Source organism: Papilio polytes, unplaced genomic scaffold (assembly GCF_000836215.1).
Source record: "Papilio polytes unplaced genomic scaffold, Ppol_1.0 DF824493.1, whole genome shotgun sequence".
Lineage (NCBI taxonomy): Eukaryota > Metazoa > Arthropoda > Insecta > Lepidoptera > Papilionidae > Papilio > Papilio polytes.
Genome location: NW_013524711.1, coordinates 1128551 through 1149374, shown reverse-complemented (window position 1 = coordinate 1149374; position 20824 = coordinate 1128551). Strand labels below are relative to the sequence as shown.

The 20824-nt window shown below is 35.2% G+C and overlaps 2 protein-coding genes across 2 annotated transcripts in view; one reads left to right on the top strand and one right to left on the bottom strand.

Annotated features, from left to right (window-relative positions):
• The window catches only part of LOC106103765, a 62508-nt gene that overhangs the window by 28914 nt on the left and 12770 nt on the right, over nucleotides 1-20824 (bottom strand). The window lies entirely within an intron of this gene.
• Nucleotides 1-20824, top strand: part of LOC106103841 — a 39313-nt gene that overhangs the window by 9247 nt on the left and 9242 nt on the right. The window contains exons 2-11 of the mRNA XM_013283783.1: nucleotides 3963-4501; nucleotides 6425-6527; nucleotides 7074-7313; nucleotides 11118-11215; nucleotides 11863-12027; nucleotides 12314-12436; nucleotides 13130-13246; nucleotides 13379-13508; nucleotides 14104-14224; nucleotides 14548-14699. Coding sequence (XP_013139237.1) covers nucleotides 4007-4501; nucleotides 6425-6527; nucleotides 7074-7313; nucleotides 11118-11215; nucleotides 11863-12027; nucleotides 12314-12436; nucleotides 13130-13246; nucleotides 13379-13508; nucleotides 14104-14224; nucleotides 14548-14699 — 1744 coding nt within the window. The 5' untranslated portion in view covers nucleotides 3963-4006. The remainder of the gene's footprint in view (nucleotides 1-3962; nucleotides 4502-6424; nucleotides 6528-7073; nucleotides 7314-11117; nucleotides 11216-11862; nucleotides 12028-12313; nucleotides 12437-13129; nucleotides 13247-13378; nucleotides 13509-14103; nucleotides 14225-14547; nucleotides 14700-20824) is intronic.

The following is a 20824-nucleotide window of genomic DNA, read 5'->3' as shown; positions in this document are numbered from 1 at the left end:
AAACAAAAGCGAGTAGCCTATGCCAAATTTAATCGAGATCTGTTCACCTATTTACAAATTCTAACAAATTTAGTTTTTTAATGTTTACTCGATCATTCTGCAACCGTTCAACATATCTTATTGAAATTTGGCACAGATATAAAACAAAGTCACATGGTATAATCTTCATCACCGAGAAATGTCCGGTTCCCGAGGGATACGTAGCTTTTTGTAATTTTTATAGTTCGTATGTTTTCTAATACCATGCGGACGAAATCTCGTCTCAAATAAAATACAAGAAAATTTGATCTTTTTTATTCAATTCTGCGTAGACAAAGTCACAATCAAAAGCTAGTTATTGAATCAAATTTATATTGCAGACATTTCAAAGGTCGCATTGACAATTGCAAGGTTTATTGCATTATAAAGAAACTGAGTTTTTAAATAAAAAAAATCGTTAATAGAATTTCAAGGTTTGTTATTACAGAAAAGAATTGAGGAAAAATAAGAAAGTCTATACAAAAATGTTTGCATACATACTTCATTTATTAAACTTATGAAAACTCCACTCATGTGCGTAATGGCTTCTTTCATTATTTTTACGAGCTGTTGCTCGCGACTTCGTCCGCGTGGAATTAAAAAAAAAAAGTAAAAACATACCCTATGTCACTCAGAGATAACGTAGCTTATTAATGGTGAAATAATTTTTGAAATCGGCTAAGTTGTTTTCGAGATATTTCATTATATACAAAAATCCAAATCTTTCAACATTAGTATAGTTTAGTAAAGATATAGCAGAGAGCATTATCTAATTCTTAATGCAGACTAAACATTTACTAAACCAAGGAAACGTGGTATTACTTCCACTCCACGCCTTCTGTGTGGTCGTGGCATTGCACTGATCGAGCCTACAGTGCAAAGAAATTAAAACGGGCTCTGCCATTGCTAAACTTTAGTTTCAAGGCTCTAATACAGTTTGTGTTCTTCCATAATTATAATATTCTCAGGTGCAGTGCTACTGTGCCCTTAAGTTGCATCATTATTCCGAATTGAAGGGACCGGCCGATGAGTCATTGATAGTTATGTCAGAATTTCGGGACCCGGTTTTCGGCAATGCGGTCAGAGTTCCTTAGTACGTCTTACAAAACCTCTGTTCCTGATAATACATAAAGTTTATTTTACTGTTAACGTCAGTAAAAATTACACTTGCAAGATTTTCGGTGAAGGAAACATCAGAAAACCTTCACATATCAGCGAAGTCATTCAAAGTTATGTGTGAAGTCAACCCGCAGTGCAGCCTGGTTGATTATGCCTAGCCACCTTAACTTAGGGTAGACTCCGAGCCCCTCAGTGTGGACTTATATTGAGCTGGTAAAGACGTCAAAAAAGTGTCAAAAGAGAATTGTCTTGTAGTCTTGTGGCTAACTTTTACATATTTCCTGAACTAACAGCGATATTATCGCCACCTACCGGGTCAGATAAAGTCAAAAAACATGTATACTATTTACGCTTGTTACTACGGAACCCATATTTATATTAAAATATTTTTAATGCCAAAGTAATCGAACTTCGTACCTTAATTGAGCACGTGCGCCCCATGCGTGGTGAAATCGAGTTTTGTAAATTACACTCAATGTCAAAATTAGTAGTACAGTTTTTAAAATTACATTTTCTTTTAAACCTTCCTTTGAAAGGTTCTTTAATTTTTAAAATTATACATTTCTATAAAGATAGAAATATATAATTTCTTATTTAATAAATAATTTCCTTTGAAGGGTTCTTAAATTTTTTAAAATTATATATTTCTATAAAGAAGAAATCATATATTTCTATCTTTATAAAAATGTATAATTTTAAAAATTAAAGAACCCTATCGGCTTTCTTTCAAACACTTTTATTTTGCTAGTATAATTTTTAAGTATTATAGTATAATTGTTGTTAGATATTTTTAATTAATTCCCAAGGAGGGTTTGTCGAATAGCTGGTTGTAAAAGCTTTATTACATATTAGTTAAGTTATTAGCAGTTACACTTAGTAAAATTAAAAGTTGATACTTGTCTTACTAGACAATAATATAAGGAATATTTATAAGTAGGGTAACTTTTTACTTCACATACTATAGATTGCTATCTATAATTTGCTATAACTAAATTTTCAGTGTACCACTTATTTTTGACATCAAGTATAATTTCATCGTCGTTTTTTCAATGTTTTGTTTTTGACACTGTATTAAATACGCATTTTATCTCCCCCTTTTTGTGTGCACATTGAAACAGGTTCATAAAACATGTACCAATGCAATCGGCATTACGGGGATGAGAAATTTATTTTCGATACCATTCACGATTTTAATTTCAAGTAGTAGACAAAGATTCTACAGAAACGAGAGTAATTCTTTCCATGTAAGGATGGAAAAACTAATACCACGCCCACAATAATAGCACGCCTGGTGTAATACCACGACCACACAGAAGACAGGCGTGAAATGGAACCAATGCCGTGTTTCGTCTGATGAGTGTGGTGCCGGATGCCTAATTTAAGTCCCTTTCTCTTTACCACCCTTTTCTTATGAGAGGATGGAAAGGGGAAGTGGATTTGACGATGGAGGAGATAGAAGGGGAAATATCCTCTATATGTGCGTCTCTTGCTCCGTCGAATACGGGTAGACAACGTATCTGCAATTGCGGATGTCTATGGGCAGCGGTTGCTTCTCCATTTTGACGGATTGAGGTGGCCGCTTGCTCGTTTGACACCTTATGTTAGAAAAAAAATGTACGTACAATCCTACTGGCCTTTAACCATTAAACAGTTAAGAGCAAAATGACGTATTTCCTACACAAATAAATCGACCATGGAATATGTTTTTCAACATAAAAGTACTTGACCCAAAGAATGTACGTGTACTTTGTCGCAAGTTACAAAACGTGTAACCAAGGTAATATATCTACCATAACAGATATAAAAACACAACGTTCAAAGGAATGATTTCTCGAATGTAACAAGAAAGTTGTCGCTATCCCTTTCTTGTGGATACAAAATAAAAGAAGCAACAATAATTAGGTACAATCTCGACAATCCGCGATGTCCTACTTCAGGAATAATTGCCTTTTTGTTGCAACGAGACAAACTCCGCCTTTTTCTACAAATAAATAATTAGATAGCAGTGCAAACGAAGGTATAATAATAAAGAGAAACTATCCGTATACCACTACGTAATTTTTTCCGTACAAAGACATTTATAAACATGTTTCTATTGATTTTTGTTCCGTGATTGTAGCTTTTAAATTGAAACACCGTCAATTTCCCCGATTGTACATGTAGTACTTAGTAGTAGTAGTAGTAGGGGGCTACAGTTTCCGCAACTCCACGGCTAGCGCGTATTTTGCGTGAGGAACAGGACTTGGATTACTCCAGCAAACCTAGCTCTCCGAAGACCCCAGCAGACCCTTTATATTGCTGGTGATCTTCGGGAGCGATCTCGGCGAACCGAGATACCTAACCCCGTACGATTGTACATGTATATTAGTAATAGAAATCCGAGATACATATCTACTAATGCCTGATAACTGAGACGACGCTTAATTATATAACATCGTCATTGTCACGTATAACTCCAAATTGCATTGAAACTTTGAGGACTTCAACAGTGGTAGTGCCCGCTTTAACATCTTAGCACTGCAGGGCCGGCACGCACGTAGGAAGGGGAAGTGGATTTGACGATGGAGGAGATAGAAGGGGAAATGTCCTCTATATGTGCGTCTCTTCCTCCGTCGAATATGGGTAGGCAACGCATCTGCAATTGCGGATGTATATGGGCAGCGGTCGCTTCGCCATTTTGGCGGTTCAGGAGGTCGCTTGCTCGTTTGCCACCTTATGTTATATAAAAAAAAACTATCAGGTGTTTAAGAATTCATTTCAATATTCCTCCGTAAATCGTTTAAATCAAAAAAAGATTTTTAACAAGTTTCATTTATCTTTTTCAGGTAAACAAAACAAGAGAATGTGCGAGTGTTAAAACATCACTAAAATGGCACTCAAAGACAAATTAACTATAGTGTTGGTGATATTTAGTGTATTAAGTGTAACCCTAAGTGATCAAGTCGAGAACTATGCTTTAGACAGTGACGTCACAGAACGAAACAAAACACAACTGGACAGCGAATCCGAAGAGAAATTCAAAACAAACGAAGACAGTACCGAAACCATTCAAAAAAACAACTCCAAAATAGACATAGAAGCTGAATACGAAATAGACACGTCAGAAGTAAATATAACAGAAACAACAACAGTAGTTTTAGACATTCCGGAAGCATTAGGTCTTAAGACATTTGCGAATGTAGACTATGAATACAGTCAGCCAAATAAAAATGTAGATGACAAAATAGATGGATTAACTGATGCTGATGTCGCTGACGTCACAGAGGCAAGTTCGTTGTCCACAATAGACAATAATATTTATAAATACAAAGACATTGTGCCCGAGGACATGTATTCGAGTCACAGCGGCCGAGAAGATGAAGTGGTGAGTTATTTGTTTGTGTTAATTTTAAAACTGAAGTTGCTTATGTATTAGATTTCTTCAGCTTAAAGTAAACATACATTTTCAATAACTTTAGGATAATTTTCCCGTAATACATAATAGCAAAGTAACGACCCGTGCCGAGGCTCCTGTGGGAACCCTCGGCCACCTCAAGCCCGATGAATCTGTAAATGTCTCTTCAAAGTCTCACCCCCAATTATAGATTCCTTCAAAGTATTACAGACTAACTGTTGCTCGCGATTTCGTCCGCGTTAATTTAAAAAAATTATAAATATATACCCTATGTGACTACCTGATAACGTATCTTTTTAATGGTGTAACATTTTTTAAGATCGACTCAGTCGTATTCACGAGAATCAAATACATACAAAAAACAAAAATACAAATCTTTCCTCTATCGTATATTAGTATAAATATAGAAGTATAGATCCTGAAGAAACCTTTGCCGCTAAATTTCTTTTACTTATGAGCTGTCATCTTTATTTCCCGCTACCATACACCCTTGCAAGGTCAGCTCCTTATCTATTTGGACCAATTTGGGTATCTCCAATGCGCTACAACACCCCTATACTTCAGAGGTCAATTAAAATTCCTTACAAAGAACAAGTAATGTTAACATTTGTTATGTAATATTTACAAAAGGTATTTCAATTGGATTGTATAACTGTACATGTTTTACGATTATGCATTGCTTCATATTAATTAACAATCGTATGACTATTATAAGATTAACAATTAACGTAGAATAATCAAAACAACATTTGAAATCAAGGACATTTTTATAAGATGTAAAGCTAACGCCTAGTTATCTGCAATATCAGAAAGAGGAGACGCACATAAAGAGGATATTTGCCCTTTCCAATGCGTCTCCTCCATCGTCAAATCCATTTCCTTTTACCATCATTTTCTTATAAGTAAAGGGTAAAAAGTGGGCATAAATTAGGACTCTAGGACACATATCAAAAGAAACGAGGAATCTCACTTGACGCGTGTCGTATGGTCGGAGTATCGTTGTTAGTGTTAAATTAATAGTGTTTTGTTTTAGAAAAAAAAATTTACACAACTATGTTTCTCATTGTTCATGACGTCATAATGTGGGTATGTACTGCTATGGTGTAAAAGAGATGAAATTATGGAACATTTCTCAATGCAGTGGAGTTCCACGCTAATATTATGAAACCGGAACCTTCGAGACAATTATATACGTATTGATAATCGTTTACGTGCTTTAATATGATTACTTGATCAATTAAATTGCATAACATTAACTTAAGCACAGATAGTGCAGTAGTTAATATACAAACATATTTACATACAGTGTACATACATATTTTAAAATTGGAGTGTCTGTTTTAATATCAAAAGAAAAATTCCAGATTTCGGGAATTCTTCCAGATTTTTTTTTATAATATAAAGTGGCAAACGAGCAAGCGGCCGCCTGTATCCACCGAAATGGAAAGCGACCGCTGCCCATAAACATCGGCAATTGCAGATGCGTTGCCTACCCTTCATTGACGGAGGAGGAGACGCACATAAAGAGGACATTTCCCCTTCCCATGCGTCTTCTCCACCGTCAAATCCACTTTTCTTTCCCATCCTTTCCTCTGAAGAAAAGGGGGGAAAGGAAAAGGGATTAAATTTAGGCCTTCGGCACCACGCTCATCAGACGAAACGCGGAATTGCTTCCACTCCACGCTTGTTTTCTGTGTGGTCGTGGCCCATTCGTGCGAAGATGTTAAAGCGGGCACTACCACTGCTATTTTCTTCTTTGCGTTTATTGCGTTGCTTCTTCGCTGCGCTGATTCTTATTTGCGTTGCTGATAACGAAAATCGCATTTAGTTTTTTTTTTTTTCGGAGTAGCATCAAAAGCCAAGTTTGTTTTTAAACTATAACTTATTTTCCAGACAGAAACCACATTAAGCGCGACTACCAAAGGCTTTGACGAGACCATCGCTGATGAGAACCAACTCAGCAGCCCGGGGCAGAGGATACCAAAGACTGACAATTGTGAGTACATATATTATCTATAGAAATACAGTGATAGAGTTGTGCTGCATGTACCATATATGCGGTGGAACACGAGCACTGGAGATACAAGACAACTGACAATCGCAACCGGAACATTCATCACAGTTTACCACCAGCATGACTGGTTTCTCTCTTAAAAACAATTGAAAATAAGTTTATTAGTTACTAGCACTTCTATTTAGATCGCGAATTAAAACATACGAACTATGAGAAACAAAAAACTAAGTATCCCTCGGGAACCTGACATTTTACGTGGATGAACCGTATCCCGTGTGTTCCTACAGACTATATTTCATATCTGAAACAAATTACGTTATGAATAGTTGCAGAATTATCAAGTAAACATGCAAAACGAAATATCCCACGGGAACCGTAACTACATCAGGGATCAATAGTAACCTACGTGGTCTTCCAGACTATTCTCTACATGCCAAATATCGAAATCCTTTAAGCAGTTTACAAATCTAACATCCATCCATCTAAACTTTCGCATTTATCTTAGTAATATTGTTTTATTCCCTCTAGCTGAAGCCAAGCAAACAATTGACAAGCGTAACGACAACGCAAAACCACGTACCCTCCACACAAGCAAGAGTTCCACACTCAGGTCCTGGTTAGAAGACACCTGGTTACGACCGCCTGCCGGTGTCCTTGTACCATTAAGACCGAGGGCGTTGCAACGAGCACTAGATGTCTGGAAAGATCTGACAGCGGATGGCTCATTGAAGATGACAGACATTGTTATCGTCGGATTCGATTCGAAAGGTAAGATTAACAATATAACCAGAGGATAACAGGAAAATTATCGAGAAAGTGTCGTCGACAAAATGTGTGTTTGTCGGTGCATTTTACGCCCGATACGCTGCACAAATCGTATACAACTAATTTGCCTGCTAGACTATTAACCGTCAGGCAAACTAATTGTCAATTTTCATTTTTATCAAATCTTTATGATATCCGGAGAACAAAAAATAATTAAACTCAATACCGTGATGGTTACAAACAAGCTGTAATTATTCATTGCGCGCGACTCCGTTTGTTTAAAAACCTAAAGCAATCAGCCTGTGTTCTTCTAGATTAATCTCTACATCTAAACCAATTTAGGATACAAGCTCTAACATACATCCATTTAAACTTTCGCATTTATAACAATAGTAAGATTTAGAGTGCTTGTACACCTTTGACTAAACTATCGCACACGCTCGATGTTTAGTTGTGCAACTAAACAGTTGAATTGGCTGCGAAACAATCGACAATCGCACAATAGTTGTCAAACGTGTGAGCTTTTGGTAAGATTTATGCTTATGACGAAAAGAGTTCACATCTGCATACATCAAAAGGAGATGTAACCATTTTCCTCGGACGATGTCGCGTGACGTCATTTTATTAGATGTCATAATATGATGTGAATGATCAATGTTTTCAAATGCACTATTACTTATCCACATTAATGATGTATTAAGTCGTCATTTTGACGTCATCCGTGACGTCATGTCATTGTTAACCGGATCCATCGAGATGGACAATTGATTCACAAGGGAGCAAAAACAATCGATTCATTAACGCCCGTTATCACTAGACAATGTATTACGCTTTTCAAATATTTATCTGCACACCGGCTAGTACAACCAAACTTATTTTTTAACTAATTTTAGCCCTCGACTCCATCCGCATAGGATTAAAAAAAGCATGTAGCTCATGCATCATCATTCATCAAATCATAAAAGCATGTATTCTTCCAGACTATCTACATATATATCAAATTTCATGGAAATCCGTTGAGCAGTTTAGGCTACAAACTCTAACAAACATCCATCTAAACTTCCACATTTCTAACATTAGTAAGATGTCAATTACATCATCATCTCCCCTGCCTTATCCTACTGCCGTAGGGTCGGTGCACCGGGTTTTCGTCCTCCAAATCACTCTATCATACTTCATCTCAGTCATCACTCCCTTCTTTATCATTATATATGCTAAATCGACGAAGCCGATTTTTCCCATGCGTGTCATAGACTACAGTCAGTTCGGGGTTTTATGTCGTAAAACCACATTCAAACTCGACCTTGCAAGGGAAGAAAGAAATGTTAAGAAACTAATCCTTACCTATTAATATTGAAACAGAACCATCCATATTTTTAAACCATTTTTTTTGTTTATCGTTGTTCATTTTTAATAGTAACAGGTAACAAACGATAGAGCCATTTGAATTCGCCAAAATATCTAAGTGACTTGCCCATAGATGTTGACATTCACAGATACGTTGCCTACTTCAGTAGAAACAAGAGAAAGGGGGATATTTCCCCTCCCTATGCGTCCCCTCTATCAAATTACTAACTACGTTTAAACAATATAATTGTAACTAGCGATATAAATGATTAGAATGTCTAATATGTTTAGTTTTTTTTTTTTCTTTCGACAATTTGTTTTTGTCATTATTTTGATTATAAATAGTTCATATCTTTTTTTTCTCGTTTGTATTTTATGGTCAAGCGTATTTATTATGTTGCAATGTATTTTTGAGGTGATTAAATGTTTAATATTATTAAATTTAACACTAAACAAGCGGTCCCGCCAGGAAAACGCGCGAATATTAATGCTTCTAAATGATATTGACAGCTGTCAAGCTAGGGATGTGACGTTTATGCCGATAATCTAGTGTTGCGCCAATTTTACGACACGGCAGTATTTTTTTTTATAATATAAGGTGGCAAACGAGCAAGCGGCCACCTGAATCCACCGAAATGGAAAGCGACCGCTGCCCATAGACTTCTGCAATTGCAGATGCGCTGCCTACCCTTCATTGACGGAGGACGAGACGCACATAAAGAGAACATTTCCCTTTCCTATGCGTCTCCTCCACCGTCAAATCCTCTTTTCCTTCCCCACCCTTTCCTTTTAAGAAAACGGTGGAAAGGGAAAGAGACTAAAATATAGTAAATAGTAATTTTCTTCTTAACACTACATATTTTTTAACTAAATAAGGTGGGCTTTAAAATTTTGATCCGACGAAAAGAGAATCTCCTGACAGATGTGACCTTTTTCATCAGATGGATTTTCGACTTTTAAATAACGGTACAAGAATATCACAAGATATAAATACCCGCTGAGAAATGCAATAAAAAAACCCTTCACAAATACCGTATTTACCGTAAACTAATTAAAATCCTGTATCGAAGTAATATTAACTTAAGGCAAAGAATTTTTATTCAATACTTTTTTTACCGCAAACAAACTGCATATCTATACTATTATAATAAAGCGTACACACACACTTCTTTGTTGCATAAGATGTCAGCAATCACAGCATATTTTTGAATAGTTCTTTATTTAATAAAAAGCCTTACTTACGTCATGCTTTAGGCTATATATGTTTTCACGCCATTTAACTTAGGTGGTAAATATTTAGGATGAAATCCTAATGTGTGAAAAAGACTAAAGTTGCTGCCAACATCAAGGAAGCAAAATTGTCATTTGCAATTGATAATTTGACACATGTAAACATTAAAGTTAGAATTTTCATAGTTTTATGCGGGTGAGGTCGCACGGCAACAGCTAGTAGTAGCTAAAACGCAAAATATTTCCAGTAAAACACTTTTTCCCACATTTAATTAATTACCCTTATTCTACAGCTAGCTTTTGCCAGCAACTCCCCACGGAGAATTAAATAAACACAAGCATATGTGTTCATCTACACTATGTTCAACATATATGACATATTTCATCGAGATGCGATTAGCTGTTTACTACAAACTCCAACAATCTACACTTTCGCATTTATAATATTAAGTAAGAATATAACACTACTCTTTATCTCTCAAATTTTCACAAAAAAATAAACAACGACATGTTCGAAACTTAACTTACTTGGACGTATATATAAAAAACTTAATCCACAGTGCTCATACAGTCATATATCTTACCTGAAACAATTAAAAAATAATAAAAAAACACAGTCATAAACATACATTACGACACAATAATTTATTATAACAATCAATTATTAGCAATAAAATTTAAATACTAGCAACATTGTTACCATATTCTGTTGTTATTTCCTCAATTAATCATAAAAACGCATTTCATTACGACCAGTGGTGTCATATATTGACAGAATTATTTGGGTGGTCCCTACAAATTACTAAGCCGTCCTTAACCTATTAAAAATCTGGAAATTAAAGAAATAAATCTAGATATCTCCTTCGTAGATTATCGAAGTTTAAAACGCAAACATTTCAGGACAAAACTTTACATTTACACTATTAATTATAATACTAATGTTATACAGAAACTGACTTTAGCTCACGACTCCATCCGCGTAGAATTAAAAAAAAACAAAAACGAATAACTCATGTGATCTTCCAGACAATCCTCTACATGTACGTCAAATTCCATTGAAATCCGTTAAGCACTGTAGACTACAAACTAACAAACATCCATCCATCTAAACTTTCGTATTAACAAGTAAGAAATAAGATTAGTATCATTACATGAACAACATAGTTCATAACCCCCCTGAAGGTTTTACAATAAAAATACTTCACTCAATAATATAAAATTCTTTCCTAGGCATCAGTTGGAGATCCCGTCACAACCTGCAGGCAAGCGGGACATCTGACGACAAAACAGTCTCTGATGCCATTGCTAAACTAATCGTCAAATATCAGGTAATTCAAACTTTAAGTTGGTACAAACTAAAAGGTAACCTGCACATATCTAGAGTTTACTGAGACATAGTTTTATTTTGGGCAGAAGGTAGCATATTGGCAGGCCTAATCTAAGGGCAACGGGGGCAGTGGTAACAGACCTATTCTTAGGGCAGCGGGGGCCGTGTTGACAGGTCTAGTCTTAACTCAGTGGGAACCGTGTTGACTGCCACCTAGTATTCCATAGGACAGTCTCACTACCACTAATAGTAGTAACTTCCGAAATTAAAAAAGAACAACTAAACACATGAAGGTGCTCGACCTAAAACAATTAACATACATGGACAATCAGATATACAAAACATGTATGACAAATTTAAAAGAATTAAACGCTCAATTAGTAATGGCTTAACAGTTGCACGGAAGAGACTTATAACCTTGTAGTTTTTTTGTTAAATAAACTATAATATATTCCTATATAAATTACTTATTTTCATTTCACCAAAGTATACAAAAATCTGATCTATTGTCCAAGGCGATGGGATCGTTACCTCCGTCATTGGGAATCATTGGGATGCAACTTGAGTAGAAAATCTAAGCTTAAGTATTCACTAAGTCTCTTAGTAATGATATATTCCTCGAGGATCTTAAACTATTGCTGTCATCAGGGCGTACGATCAGAATCAGCTAGTGACGGGACACTACGCGCACTGGCATCTGCAGCCAAACTGGTGCCATACGACAGTGCACTCTTCCTCATCACCGACAAAGAAGTGGGAGATCCATTAAAGCTTCCTCTAGCATTGAGAGCATTGGTGGAGAAGAGATTGAAGGTAAGAACTTTGGACTTAGGCATAAATGATATAAGACAGATATTGAGAAAATCTTGGCTTTAGTACTAACGCTAACTGACTACATATTTCAAGTACAAACTCCAGTTCTATTCCTTCCTAAAGCAAACTGAAAGTAATTTTACTAAAGGAAATGTAGTTAAGAAAAAAAACTTTAATTTCATATGGTCAAATCAAAATGGAAGAAAGCAAAAAATATGAACAGAACTAATTATACAAAGAATTGTAATATCTTTCCGATAGTGATTTTTTTATTATTTTCTTTTAGGTTTATACAATTTGGACAGACCCACATTATCCATCCATAGAGTCGGAGCTGGCTCTTGTTGAATTGAGGAATATCTCCACACACACTGGAGCAGAAGTATTACCTTATTCTTTACAAGCTACGGTAAGTACATTCTCTACTCTGTTCATTTTAAATAGACAACGTAGCAAACTTTCAACTTCTTGTAAATGTGTATTCGCAACTGTTACTATATTGAATGAATGAATGAATGAATATGTATTTATTGCCACAAAATAGAAATTACATAAAAGGACTTATTCTAAAGAAAACACAATCGTGGCAAAAGGTAGCCAGCTCAGCGTATGCAGGACGGACTAAGCCGTTCCTGCGCTGTATTTCAGCTGGCTTCTTAGCACTCAAGTAACATATACCTTAATTATTAGGGTAACCGGCCGTACTAATTACATACCTATACAGAAATAATAATAAAAAACACTTTTAAATAGAAAACAATCATACTAAATTAAAAGGAGGATGAACATACTGCATTTATAAAATCTTTACAAATTTTTAACAAAAACAAAAAATAACACAATGCATCGTAGTCATAGGTTAATTTGTGAATATATTGACGAAAGCTAATCTTGCTAGTACTATAAAAATACCCTAAACCTTATGGAAATAAACATTTTCAATTAATAAACCATCGCTTGATCATCCCATATGATTGTATTTGATATGATCGAACTCTGGTACACGCTCCCAATTACCTTTTGAAGGCCATCATTAGACGTAAAAATTGACGCTGGCAATTCGCTCCAATCTGCTTTCTCTAATGTAAGTTTATTTTTACAGGAGTTAGAGAACGGTATACCACCCGTAGCTGAATTGCAGCAATGGGAGCCACTAGCCGAGGCACAATTGGGACCGAGACGAGCCAGACTACGTCAGATCGAAGAGGACAGTTTTGATGTTAGTAGTTCATCACAGTATATTATTAGCTCTGTTAATGATAAGCCACTAGAACATTGTTTAGAATTGTCACGTGTTTTGTACATAAGCTGGCGGTGACATATTCATTAAGACTGACATATGTACTTCCAGACGCTGTTAGTCTGGAGAGGTGGGGGTGAGGCTATCTCTCTCGGTATACCTGTGGAGGCTGGCGTCACTGCTTTAAGGATCCTGATAGAAGGGGACGTGGATCATGCCGCTCTCTTCCCACCTAATGAGGGTAGGTAGAATTCACAAAAACTAAGTCGTAGATGACGCACTAGACTTGTTGGTCCAGGGTTCACCCCACCTATTAATGTAATTAACGAATTAATTATTCTATGTGAAGTTTTTTAACGAGACTTGTATTTGCACGTGAAAAAGACGAGCCGTGGCAGCCAGACATGATCGGGCCGAAGTATTCGATTATAATACGGTAGTTTGAGCACATTTATGCATGCAGAATATGTTCGTCTGTCACAATACTAAGACGTCATTGTTATGTTCGCGCGTCTGTTTGTCCAGGCAATACGTGACGAATGGACAAGCAAGGTCACTTATTACTGTCAAATAAACACCCGATACAAATAATATTTATAACAGACGGAAAGGCAAAATCAATCATAAAGATTAATTCAGAAATTAGAATTTTTATAGAATGGAATATAAAAATTCGACTGCATTGATTTTAAACACTATCTTTGCATTAGCCAAACCTGTGCTACGTAATATGTGTATTATTTGTACACATACTTCCTCTAGCATATCCTCTACAACAAAATACACACTTTCTTTGGTCTTCTGACGTATACTCTAATGTTTGTAAACTATTACAGCACCTCAAGTGGACCTGTTCAACGAGACATCAGTCAAGCAGTTCTCATCATCATCCAGAACAGACGGACTAATCCCCAGGGATGTCTACTTAGCGTTCCCTGGAGCACCACAAATAGACATGTAAGTATAGGCCAGACTGAATGGTTCATCACCAATATTTTAAAGTTATCCGAGTACACTTTGGGTCGACGACAGACGACGACGGGTGTGTAAGATGTTGGAAATAAAAGGTGCAGTAATTTAACAACACGGTTTAAAACCAGTAGTATTTAAAAAGGTTTAAAATGATACTTAATTTGACATCTAAATAAGAAAATACACAGTAAGTAGCTAAAAACACAAGTTCTTTTCCAAAGGTAATAAAAACATAAGGAATTAACTCGACGCAAAATTACAATTCTTTCATCTACCCTCATTCAACGAGTTAACATATTTGACCGCAGATTGTCAGTCGTGCCGGTGACGCCGACCATAGCGGACGCGTCTAACGACTTGGTAGGCGTGTGGCATCTCAGCGTGCGTTGCGACAGCTGCGATTATAGACTGAGCGTCTTCGCAAGAGCCAGAGTACATTTCAGAGCTGAGGTTAACGAAGGTAATATATCTTTCTCTCTCGCACTCGTTTTATCTCTCATTAGTATTAAACATTCATATGTCCGCCACACGTATTCTATATTTGAAATTAGGTTAAGGAAAAAAACTACTGAACTTTGTTTACTTCCTCTAACGATATTTATATGATAGCTAATCGCTTAATACGATCTATAATCCATAGACTTGCTGTTGCCCGCGACTTCTTCCACGCAATATTTAGATAAAAAAATAGCCTATAGTATCCCTATGTCACCTAGCCTTCAGTGTCTGGTCGAAATTGGCCTAGCCTTTCCAGAGTTTAACCGAAACAAACGCGACTTGCAGACAGACAGACAGACAGATTTTCGTTATCAACATCGCAAATGCATCTTCCCGAAATCTGTTTTTTTTTTTATATTACAAACCAACACTCCAATTTTATTATATGTATAGATTACAATTTTGTAATACTAAACACATGTAAATCAATGTAACCAGACATTCTGGCAACTTTAAAACCGTGTACCGATAACAGTGGACACCGAACAGAATTAACAAATTGTTGTCTCTCTTTACTCAAAGGGATTGTAAGAGATGTCGATATCAACAAAAAACAATCCCGAGTTCAACATACTCACACCCGTAGGCAGTGTATGATTCCAAATATCACATATGTATGTTACCGTTAATAAACCAAATAGGACATTACACAAAATGGAAACATTAAGGTATTTTACATCAAAGTAAAAAAAAAATACGGTTCTAATACACGTTATGCCAAATTCTAATTATAAATAAACTCGAGAAAAAAAGTAATTTATTTTAGGAATACTATTAACGCGTTAATTACGATTGAGTTACAATCTATACTAATATAATAAAGCGTAAACACACTACTTCGTGGCGTAAGATGTCAGCAATCACAGCATATTTTTGAATAATTATTTCTTTAATAAAAAGCCCTACACTTAATACACGGTTTAGGCTATATATTTTCGCGCTATCTAACTTAGAGGGGTAAATAAAATTAAATAAAACAAGTGGGAAAGGGACTAGAAACTACGAGCTGCCAAAATTAAGGAAGCAAGGTTGCCATGGTTGTCATTTGTGCAATGTTGAGATTTGCAATTGATAATTTGACAAATGTAAACAATAAAATAACGTTTTTATTATATCATTCAGGACTATACTATTATAATAAAGCGTAAACACACACTTCTTTGTTGCCTAAGATGTCAGCAATCACAGCATATTTTTGAATAATCCTTTTTTTAATAAAAAGGCCTACACTTGCATCACGCTTTAGGCTATATATTTTAATGCCATTAAACTTAGGGGGTTACTAAATTAACCATTTTGGGTAAAAACCCTAATGTGGGAAAGAGAGCATAAGTTGCTGCCAACATCAAGGAAGCAAGGTTGTTTTCATGTCATGTCATGTAAACAATAAATCATAACACATGCAGCATTTTTGAATGCAAACATACAAACAAGGACACTACTGTCATAAACGTGACAGGAATACAAGTCCAGGCACGTAGATATGCAATCCAATAAGGAAGGAAACAGCAAAATAGTTCTTAAATGACGATTGCAATCCAAACCATTAAGGACAGTTTACACTTGTCTAGTAATTTACTAAAATAGATTAGCAAATCATTTATGTTTTTTTTTTTACATCATTCGTTAGTGTTATTGGTTCAGGCATGAAATGCGTTTCCAAACTACGTAACTTAAATTTTACTCCTTTTAAATTTTGATAAATCTAACGCTAATTAAATCAATAGCTAATCTATACATGTAATAAAATTGGAGTGTCTGTTTGTAATATCGAAAGGAACATTCCAGATTTCGGGAAGACAATGTATTTGCGTTGCTGATAACGAAAATGCATTTAATTTTTTTGATCTGTCTGTCCGCAAGCCGCGTTTGTTCCGGGTAATCACGAAACAGCTGGGCATTTCGACCGGACTTTAACTGAAGGGCAGCTGACATAGAAGGGCATATTATAGGCTATTTTTTATCTTAATATGCGTGGACAGCTAGTTATAAATAAACCAGGTCGTCAGTTTGCATTTAGACATTCCGTAAAACGCCAACAAATTCAATTACACGGTGACATAAATGTCGATGACTTGCCTCATGTATGATCCGCAAAAAGTAATCCGGTATAAAATGTTATTAATTATACACAAACATGATCCGATGATTACACTTTACTGCGTTCAAAATATTGGTCAGAAAAAAAACTCACTCGTCATTAAAAAACGTGAAAAAGCTGCATATAACCGTAAATTTCCATTGGCAAAATATCTGTAGACTAAACTGCGAAAATATGTACACACTAGCTTTCGCGCGCGACTCCGTCCGCGTTAAATAAAAGAAACAAAAGTGAATAGCCTATATGTTCTTCCATAGTATCCTCTACGTCTGTGCCAAATTTCACCGAGATCCGGTCAGCCGTTTAGACTGCAAACTCTAACAAACATCCACCCATCTAAACTTTCGCATTTATAATATTAGTAAGACTAGCTTTCGGCCTCGACGTCCACATGAAGTTAAAAAAAAGCCAGTAGCCTATATGTTCTTTCAGACTGTCCTCTACATGTATGACAATCATCGAGATCCGTTCAGCAGTTTAGGATAAAAACTAACAAAAATCCAACATATTAAGGACAGTACTGGCCATATCTCTACTGTAAAGGTTTAAAAGATAACAGTACTGTTTGTCATAAAAAAAAAACGTTTTAAACGTATACACCCATTACTTGATCGAATACTAAAAATAAAAATTTAAAACCCAAATATAAATTAAAAATTACAAAAAAGTATTAAATCATATCGATCCAATCAGAGATTTAAATTAGTTCAAACTTACCTTCTTACGTCATAAAAAAACAATACAAACATATCCGGTTAAAAAAAAAACAAAACAAAAACATTCAATCAAATTGTTGCGATATATCAATATCAAAAATTACAATTATTTTTAGCACAAAGCTGTTAGGCAAAAACATGCTATGATTCAGGGCTGTCACCTTCGATATCCAGACTGATAGACGAAATAAAATACTTATTACTTCTATATCTATTGCCTTTTTAACTTTGAACAAAACAATTGACTTCACAAATGGGAAAAGGGATTGGATCCTGCAGCACAGGGAACCTAGAGCAGGAGCCAAGGCTCTCATGAGATTTATATTTTCAAAAGTGAAATAATAAAGGATTTTATTTAACTAATTTAAAGACTATAAAAATAATCGAATAACCAAATATTCATTTCATACTAAAAAAAAAATTATCCCTCGAAAATCGAACCACTGTCCAATCAACTCATTAATTAAATTATTAAAAAAAACATACTGGTGACTATACAGAAACGATTTTTTTACTATCATTTTTTTAGTTTCGATAACAGTGACAGCCCTTGAACCAATAAAATAGATAAAAAAATAATAACCTCGAAAGTCGCGCTGACAGGTCGGCCATCTTCTCAAAATGGCCGCGTTTTGTAGATCAAGGGCGCGTATTGCACTCCAAAACCGGCATTCACACTTTCTAACCCCGACAATAGTATTTACTATTACAATAAAATAAGCACATTACGTGAACATTTTACAACCTTACATAACGTCACGGATATTAGATGAAAGGGTAAAGTGATACATAGTTTTTATTGACTGTTTGTGTTTGTTTTTTTTAAGTAATCGTTTTGTAATTCAACTGGCCAGTGTTACGAATTTTTATTTTAATATTATATTTAGTGTGCAAATTATTCTCAACACAACACACAGGGTGTTTCTTAACGGACAGATCAACTATTAAAATCATTAGGCTTGTTAAAGAAAAAGAAATGACGGTACGGTTATATTTAAATCGGAAATCTGATTTTTCTAATTTTTTTACAAAAAGTTAAATAATTTTAAAACTATAGAAAATCCGGCAATATACTTTGCGATTAAATTATAGCTTTAGGTCCTTTACCTCCAAAACCGTTAATGCGTCCGTTAAGAATCATCCTGTATAACAAACTTTTAGTTTATTCTTACACCATCGCGGTTTAAAACCGTTACAAAATAACAACATAAAAAGTCTAATAAAACTTCATTAAAACATTGCTGTAGTATAAAAAAACGCTCAATGGATTTATCGAAATCCCGTTGTAAGCGCAAAAAAATCGTTAATACGGTGTAGATTTTTTTATTATTTTTTTCTACTTCGTATTATAAACGCTCTCATTTCACAAAAAAGGCAAAGATCATGCACATTCAGCCACGAGAAAACATTCTTTTTTTAAAAAACACTTCACTAATTTTACACACTATACGCATTACCCGCCAAAATTCACAGACAAAATAAACAAAATGGCGTCGTTTCGAAACAACTGACGCGCAACGATTTAAATTACGAACTAATTTTCCTAATTGACGCGTTATCTTGTTTGTTTATTGTTTACTTAATAAACGTTAGACATGAAACAGCGACCGATTAGATTAATTCTATAATTTCAAACACATTCGATTATTTCAACAATTTTACTTTATTATACCACAATTTACTTCATTGATGAAAATTGTCCACATCCTTTAGCATTGAATTATAAAATTAAATCGAATTGCGAGATGGAACTAACGAGTTCATAATTTTCTCAATGATTTATTCGAAAAACAACTAAAATTATTATCGCCAATAAACTAACAATAGTGATCTAGCATATATTAGCTTTCACCCGCGACTCCGTCCGCGTGAAATTAAAAAATAATACACAACATAGCCTATGTTACTCATTCACAACGTAGATTTTTAATGGTAAAAGATTTTTTTAAATCGGCGCAGTAGTTTTTGAGTTATTTCATTACAAACAAACAAAGTTTTCCTCTTTATAATATTAGTATAGGTTCCAACACATGTATATCAAAACCTCTGTATAATTCCATCCAAACTTAATAAAGGCTCGTCATTAAACACATGACTGTCTAGAACAATTTTTGGTATAACAAACTCGCAAACGACGAGCTCAAATACTGTTTGAATCTTATTATACACGGACACAAAGACGTCATTAACACTAGGAATTAGCCGCTACTTCGTTCGGGCCTATTAAAAAAACAAAAGTGCGTGTTGTTCCAAACCATGTTCATCTGTGCCAAATCATATGAAGCGTCGAGACGTTTTTAAAACAAGTAGTAACAAACATCCATCTAAACTTTCGTATATATAATATTAGTAATACTAGCTGTTGCTCGCGACTTCGTCCCCTTGGTATAAGAAAACATACAACTATATAAATAACAAAAACCTACGTATTACGACAACTAGACATTTCTCGAGGATGAACCTTATCCCATGTGTAGTCCAGACTTTGTTTTATATCTGTGCCAAATTTCAATAAGATATGTTGAACCGTTGAATGATCGAGTAAACAGTAAAACTTAATTAACGAATCCCAAGGGAACCATAAAAAGTAGCCTATGTGTTCTTCCAGACTATGCTCTAAACATGTGCCAAATTTCATGGTGATCCGTTAGCCGTTTAGGCTACAAACGCTAACAAACATACATCAATTTAAACGTTCGTATTTATAATATTAGTATCTAGTTGTTCCCGTGCGAGTTCAGCCGCATGAAATTATGAAATTTTTATTTTATTGTTTACATTTGTCAAATTGCAAATGCCAAAATGACATGTCATGATGACAACCTTGCTTCCTTGATGTTGACAGCAACTTATGGTCTCTTTCCCATATTAGGATTTTATGCAAAATATTTACCAACTAAGTTTAATGGCGTGAAAATGTATAGCCTAAAGCGTGACGTAAGTGTAGGGCTTTTAATTAGGCAATAAAGAAGTGTGTGTTAACGCTTTATTATAATAGTATAGATACTGATAGTTCATTCATACATATACAGTCTTTATCTTATACGTCACCGATAACCCGTAACCCGGCATTGCGTGAAACTTCCTTGTTGATTGAACACTTCATAATTAGTATTAACGAGCTGTTGCCCGCGACTTCGTCCGCGTGGTATTAGAAAACATACAAACTATATGAATTACAAAAAGTTACGTATCCCTCGGGAACCGGACATTTCTCGGGGATGAAGCTTATCCCATGTGTACGCCAGACTTTGTTTTATATCTGTGCCA